This window comes from Acanthopagrus latus, chromosome 2 (genome assembly GCF_904848185.1).
Source record: "Acanthopagrus latus isolate v.2019 chromosome 2, fAcaLat1.1, whole genome shotgun sequence".
NCBI lineage: Eukaryota > Metazoa > Chordata > Actinopteri > Spariformes > Sparidae > Acanthopagrus > Acanthopagrus latus.
Genome location: NC_051040.1, coordinates 20,316,039 through 20,323,762, shown reverse-complemented (window position 1 = coordinate 20,323,762; position 7,724 = coordinate 20,316,039). Strand labels below are relative to the sequence as shown.

At 41.7% G+C, this 7,724-nt stretch overlaps 1 protein-coding gene across 5 annotated transcripts in view; it reads left to right on the top strand.

Moving 5' to 3' along the window:
• Positions 1–139: 139 nt before the first annotated feature.
• LOC119033911 (WD repeat-containing protein 49-like) overlaps positions 140–7,724 on the top strand; it is a 36,839-nt gene continuing 29,254 nt past the window's right edge. Inside the window, exons 1-4 of one of the 5 annotated variants that reach the window (XM_037124545.1) lie at positions 140–982; positions 1,318–3,434; positions 4,655–4,750; positions 5,500–5,808. In XM_037124545.1, the coding sequence (XP_036980440.1) occupies positions 4,670–4,750; positions 5,500–5,808 (390 nt within the window). In that variant the 5' untranslated portion in view covers positions 140–982; positions 1,318–3,434; positions 4,655–4,669. Of the gene's footprint in view, positions 3,435–3,462; positions 4,751–5,343; positions 5,809–7,724 lie in introns of those variants that run through there. The other 4 variants (XM_037124536.1, XM_037124527.1, XM_037124510.1 and 1 more) reach the window with 4 other exon arrangements.

The following is a 7,724-nucleotide window of genomic DNA, read 5'->3' as shown; positions in this document are numbered from 1 at the left end:
CCCAGCTGTGCTGTCTTTGTTTTTATTTTAGTCACAGACACATATGAGCTTTCACATTTACTGTCCACCAGCGATACAATGTCTACTGTATAATACAGCGCTGTTTTTAGATTAGAGGTGATCAGAGATGCAAAAGTTGTAAAGCTACTACAAGTAACTTTAGCTGTTTGTGGATTGTGGTTACCCTTTTGGACAAAATATGAGGCTGCTGAACTTTTCTCAGACTGTGAGACCCCTGAACTCATCCTATGCACTCAGCCATAAAAAATAGTTTTAATTTTATGACTCATCCAAACTGGATAAGTTGAAATCTGACTTGGTGATGAGCATTATGATTAACTATAATATTAACATTGATATAGCCATTGTCGCTGATGGTTTGCCTTTGAATGTCATATAGAGGCATCAATATTAAGATTGAGACTGTTTCATAACCAGTTAATTGTTCCCTTGTAGTACATTTAAGATAATTATCTGAACCAAAAGTTATTTGAAATGATTTTATCTAAAGGGGCTCTGTGGAACGTGGGCAGAGAGAGGCACTGAGACGAGGCACTCGAGAACACGCGTTAAGTCACATCCTTTGGACTGTTGCAGAAAAAGCCAATTTGAGTCCTTCACAAAAAGTCCACAGTCCATCTGCATTCAACAACGAAAACAATCATCCACAGGTTTAAGTAAATGAGAGACAAGGGAAGGTGTCTTTTTTCATGTGATGTCACAAACCACTCAGGTGTGGCCCATGGAAAAAAAGGAATGATACATATACAGTACATTGCTACAGCTTGTTACATAGAGCCCCTTTATTGTCATTGTTTTAGCTGTTTGCTGTATGTCAGTGGTTTCTAACCTTGAAATAACATCTACATGCAACTCATTATTACAGGTCAGGGCCTTAGTGTGGACATGAGGCGTGAGTGGTTCAACCAGAGTGAGTTTTTCTTCCCTTCCGTGATTGTTTACAATCTAAAGACTTGAGGAGGTAAAAGTATAAATTATTTCACAAGAAAACTGTATCCTCAATTTTTTTATGTTCAGCACCACCGCTGAATGTATTCAGGAACTTCCACCGTGACAGACTTTGAACCTTACATTTCATGCTGTTGTTAACTGAAATATTCTGTTTTGTTCCTGAATGTAAACATGGCAAACATAACCACTTTTGGCAGTCTACCACAGAGAGCTTTCGGAGAAAGCCTACACAGTGTTTGATCAGAGTGTTTTCAGCAGCATCAATGGTAAACATCTGTTCAGTGTCAGACATTAATGAACCAATCCTTTGTGTTGGGATTTGATTCACAATCTGACACGGGGAAGTGCTCCTGCACAGCTGCAGTCATGGTCGTCCATATTGGAAACCACAAAGAGCAGAATAAAACAGAAGAACTGTTCCAGTAACAAAGGATGGATGATTCTTGCAAACAGCTCAACACAAACCTAAATTAATGGTTAGTGATTTGTTCATATTTTCATTCAGATTTCGTAGGATACAATGCAGCATATTTTAGATGTGTCTCCACAAATACATTTGATGAAACACTTGTCTTTGTCAGCTCCTGTCTTTATTTCTTGAGATAAGTTGTAATGTCCTTGACAGGAGTCCTTGAAGCGAGCGTAAATAAAAAAAAAAAGTGACTTGAAACAAATTCGTCAAGAACTTTTGAACAGGAGTCAAGAAGAGTGCGTATGAAAGAAAACAGAGTTCTGTCATTTGAGAGAGATTTTCAAAAGTGGGTCTCTGTTCAGATTTCCATTGTCAAATGAAAGCGCTTCATTTTCGCTCACTTGCCCTTGCATTCTCTTCCTGTGCCTGTATCTCTTTCCTTCCCAGTCACAGCTAAGATCCATACCATTTTTCCCCCCATTCCAGCAACTTCATTCTTCTCCTGGTATAATAGTGGATTCTCCATGGTGGATTTTGTGGTGGGCTATTTCAGGCTCTGTGCTGGCTCCTACATGCACCACTGTAATCCAATTGTGATAGTGTTAATTTTTAAAGCTTTATTATTGAAATTGCTGAGACCTAATTTTGTGATCCTGTCACCGTTGACGACCGCTGTAATCAGCTAATATAAGTTATTCCAGGCCATTAAGTCACTCTCAGGGATTGGTCGTGGTCAGTGAAGCAGCGGGGAGGGACGGGAATGATAATATCTGTCTGGGATGTATAGCTTGTGTGCGCATTGGTGCTTGCAGTCATACAGGCAATCTATTTGTCTCAGTTTAACAAATCCCAGAGAGACTTTTTTTTCCCCTCTTTTGTTACGTGTGTGTGTTCAGCTATGAGTGACCAATGGGAAGTCCTCTCAAAGGGGTTTGAATGGTACTATAAAGCTTTGCCTGTGTGTGTTTTATTTTTGTTTGGGTCCAGGTTCACGTCAGTGCTTTTGAAACTTGTTTCAATGCAAGAACACTTTTATGAGTGGCAGTAGAATACTAATGTTCCTGTGAGTTGTGTTGCTGTTACTATGGTGTGTGTGTGTGTGTGTGTGTGTGTGTGTGCGTGGGGGTATTGTACCTCACACAGATTATTTTCTCTCCAGTGACTAATCTGTGAATAGACGTAACACACACGCACACTCACATTGTGTTACATACAGGCGATGCGGCCTGGACTCACAAACAACTCTTTTTGACTACTTGGTTGCCAGGAAACTTCGCCTGAGTCTTTGAGAGTGAGGGATAATAAAAGGAAAGAAGTGTGTATGTGTGTGTGTGTGTGTGTGTGTGTGTGTGTGTGTGTGTGTGTGTGTGTGTGTGTGTGTGTGTGTGTGTGTGTGTGCATGCGTGTGTATCTGGCCTCTGCCACTGTCTGAGCTACTGGGGGCAGTTAGTTAACTCTGTTCGGGGGTGTGTGTGCTGCAGCCGGGGCTGTTAGCGTTGATTGCCTCTCAGATATCACCAGCTTAGACAAACCTCTGGACACAAAGCTCTGGGCTTCCTTGAAGCAGCTGAATCTCCAACAGACGAGGCCGAGCTGAGGCTGAGACAGACCAACCCGAGGCTGAGGATTTGTTTAAAATGTTATAGTTTTTTTTAAAGAATTAAAAAGGATGGGTTTCAACACCTGCAAGCATGGAGGACTGAGGCAGTTTACTCTGGACACCTATTGTGGACTGAGAGGATGAAATTGGTAAGTTTGAATGTGTTGTTCAAACTCAACTCTAGTATACGGACTTCATGATTAAAAAGCTGCTTGACCGAAGTGTGTGTACACACTTGCAGTCCTTGAAAACAGGTACAGCTAATCCGACAGTGATGTTGCCAGGCCAAGAGCCTGTCATTATGCTGCCTGGTGCTGAGAAGACTTTCTGGACAGTTTGACTGGAATGGCTGATACTCTGTGCAACTTTAATAAACCACAGATAGAAATCCAGTAGTGACAGTTTGGAGAGACCTGAAGCGGCCGTCTAAGACGAGGAGAGGCACCCTGGGTAAGTGGGTTTCATTTGCCAACAGATGTGACAGCAAGCAGTATATTTATTATTTTTTGTGAGATGTCTCATAAAATGCACACGATTGAAAGCAGTTCCTGACAGCAAATGACAGTTAGTGGCATTGATGTATGTTAGATGTGTTTAAACAGCATGTATAGCATCAGCCCAAAAATATGGGCCTCTTTTTGTGTGAATTTTACGGAACGGCGTCTGTGTAATCCCATAAAGACTGACACCAGCTGCTTGCCACAATACAAGACAGGATGTTGTTGATTAAAAGTTATCACACTCATAAACAAAGCCAGATCAAAATGTCCCCAAAGCTTTCACCGTTCTCTTCATTCATTACTGCTTAAGCCTAGCTGATGCAGTCTGCTACTTGTTGTCAGTGATGTAAATAAAGAGGTGGATAAACTATCATCAGCTATCAGGATCACGCTGCAGTTAATCAGCATTATAAAAAAGATAATGGCTTCGGCAAAGCATTGATTTTTTTTTTCCCCCACTTTCATTACACACCCTGTCATCTAAATCTGTGCTCAGTTTGATGCCACTTCTAATGAATTTGTCTCGTAAACGTTTAATGTCGAACTAGAAATCAAACAGAGAACCCTGCGCTGCCCTTTGTAGTGTTTTGTAGAACGTTAGAAAGAAACTTTTTCATCATCTCTTGTTTCTCTCACAGACCTCAAATGTGCTTTTTTAGTCACCACACAGGCTGATTTAACAAATCCTACTTTTTTATTCAGGCTGCTCCTCTACCCGACTTCATTATTTTACTTCACATTACCTGACATAACAGAGACTTGACATGCTTTGGCAACCTGCTGCCTCCTTGATTCATTTCTGAGACATAATTCTGAGACCTATTCACCCACCTTTTGAAAGCCACTGAGCTGAGGGTAATATTTTGTTGAAAATTAAAGACCTTTGCACACCATTCAACACAGACATGTTTGGATAGAAGGGAAAGATCCAACAAAAGAAGTCCGTTGCCGCTGTGACTCTGCTATATGATTATGGCGACATGACAACCCGCTGTGAAACGGATATAGAAGGTTGCTAAGGGATTACTTGAGCTGGGAACATCTTGTTTCATCATGTTACACCTAGAAATGCGAGGAATCTATTATTTGACAGTGAGTCCTCAGTACAGACTGGCACACACATGCTTTACCGTCCTGACCTTGTCTGGCGTGCTGCTGATTGATTGGCAGGTCTGCACTGTGATCATGGGAACGAGGATGGAGGTGGCACAGCTTGAGAGCAGGATGAACACTGACGACTATAGAAAGCTACAGGGGCTTTTTCTGGTAAGTGTTTAACTGGTTTCTTTTTGCCAGTTTATTAATAGCCTCATACTGCAACACCTTTAAATAAGGCATATTTTGCTCATATTCAAGTTCATAATTGTATGTTGTGATACTGATAAAATAGGTTTACATGTTCAAAAAACACATCAGTTTTCTCATAATGTCCAGTGTATTCCCCCTTCGGTCTGAAATGCTCTGTTTTAGCTCCTGTCTCTTCTGGAGCCTTTCTATGGGAGGGAGGAGCTTCAGTTGGTGTGAAGTTTTTTTTTTTTTTAAACTTTCAAGACCTTTTTCGTACATAAGAACCTTCATAAAACACTGACAAAAAGAGGCTGTGTTCAGTCCTGGTTTGGCCATGTTCACTGGGAGGGTGCTGAGCATGGTTCTGTTGCCTGCTTTTCCCACTCCAGTTCTGGTGCCCATGCTGGTGCCGCTTCCCTCCTGCATTCTCCAGTGGGTCTCCCCCATCCCTGGCCTGAAAATCTCCTCCTATAAGTGTAAAAGGCAACACTAGCTCCCAATCCTGACCACTGGCTGCATGACTAATTGATCTGACTAGGCAATGGCAGCTACAGTGAGCAGCAGTTTACTCTGACTCTAGCATTTACTCTGCAGATTCTTACACGTCGCACCTTTTAAAAAAGAGCGATTGAGTGAGTGTATCTATGTGTGTACCAGTACCCTATAGTACCACACCTCCAAGTCTCATAAGAAATGTGCAGACACATCTCCTTTTAATCTCAATACAGGACCCCTCGGGTGAATCTCGCTCCCTGTCCAGAGCTGAGTTCATTCATATGGCTTGGTCATCGGTTGGCCGTGGTTCCAAGGAGGAATACGGCCTGTTGTTCGACAGCGTGGTCATCACTCAGGAGCACCGAGGCCTGCTCCTGGACATCGACGCTGTGAAAGAAGAAGGGCGTGTCGACTGGGGAGGTCTGTGCTCTTTTCTGCTGATGGAGCTCTCCGACAAAGTGAAGAGCACCAGAACCAGCAGCGTGCCTTGCTGGAAGCCGCCGCGCACTTTGACCTGTCCACACCGAGACCCGGTCCAAAAGGTAAAAAAGGGTTAATGATCTCTTGGAGACATAAGAGAGGAGAGGTTGTGAGTTAGAACACGTTGGCCATTTTAAACAGATCTGTAGCAGTATACTATCTTTTTTTTGTTTTTTGGGGGGGGGATTGACACGCAGCAAGAGGCTCCAGGCCGGGACTCAAACCCAGGGCTGCTGCAGCAGGGACAAAGCCTCTGTACATGAGATGCCCGCTCTACCAACTGAGCTAAACAGCGCCCCAGCAGGATGTTATCTGAAATACAGTTTGACATTGACTGACTGAGGAATCCAAAACTCTGCTGACTCGCTGGAATTCCAAATTATTAAACATTGTGTGAGGAAAAAGTCTGAAAGTATTAGGGTCTTGCTCATCAAAATGGCACACCTCTTCTGAGATAAATGGCTCTGGACTCCTTTAAGTTTAACATCTATCAATTAATATGTAAATGAAGCAGCCGGGAATAAAGTGCCTACTGCTGTGGTTAAAGTGATGGCTCACCACTTTAATCTTTCAATCCAGAGAATGTCAAAATGTCAGAGTGTTGTGTAAGTTGTTTTGCAAATGGCTGGAAGGTTTCGACCCCTTTAGCTTAGATCACTCAGAAAGAGGCAGACAGACCGATGTTGCTCAGATGACTCCCATTTCTGTCCGTTTAGTGTGTGCTGAGATTAAAGCTATATAGACAAAATACAAAATGTGAAAAAAAAACACTTTCCTGCATGAATTCATACTATGTATATTACAAAATATCAATTGACAAACCCACAGAGAATCATCACATGACAGTTCATGACAGCTCCACAGTTTTGGCATCTTTCAGCTGATTGTTTTGCTTTTACAACCAGCAACTTCAGTGTTTTTATTCAGTCAGGGTTAGGGTAGACAAAGTAAGCGCCTATCTGATGAATAAAGCGGCAAAATAGCCAGATAATTCCCTCGAGATAGTTACTCTCTTACTCTGCACCATAGTGGCTACCTCAGCTTTACAGTTTGTGCATCTTTGAGCTGATTGTTTTGGTTTTACAGCTAACTTCAGTGGTTTGGTTCAATCAAATGGACGACCAAGTTAGGAACATGCTGGCCAGCAGCGTGTTTAGCAGCTCAATAGCAAGATGAATACCTCAGGCGGCACCTGAAAAAGGCACCTCTTTGCTAACATGTTTGTCACAACAGCTTTAACCCTCAAAGACCTGAAACAATTAACTTTTTGAATACGTTACTCTCCTGTATTTATTTAGTTTTTTCTACCCTATTCCCACCATCGGCAGCAAGTGCCATAAATCATTTGTAAATGAGAACCATAAGTTAAAATCCCAAGGTTACATATGCTTTTTCTGAGAATGGATGAATTTACCTGATTTTCTTTTCCTTAAAAAAGCCAATCAAAGTCCTAGTATTTTATTTTAGCATATAACTACATTTTGATGCCCACATCTGACCTTTCCTAGCAAAATTATTTATTAATTATGATATTGTCCTTGGCTTTTTCCAGTGAAAAACAGGTAGAGTCCTAGATTTCATTTAGTGGCCATGTAAACGTGAATGGTTGTAAAATCATAACAGAGAACGTTACAGCGTACAGTAAGTGATAACTCTAGCTTCTATGAGTTTTTGAAGCATAATGACAGGATGAGCGATTCATTGATGAATCATTTTAGAACAATAATTTATCTCAGCCCCTGCCAGCTGTCTGTGGGTCTTTGAGGGTTATAGGGTGATATTCTGTCAATGTTGTTATCAGAACTTGTTCATCTGCCACCAAAGAAAAAAACAAGGAATGCTGCTTCAACACCGAAGTAATTTATTGAAGACCTACCCCACTTTCAGTTAAGCTGCTGTGCTACTAGTTTGTGGTGCTCCACATATTTACCCGTGGATAATTTATTTCTGCATGATTAGATGAAAGAAAATGGTGTTC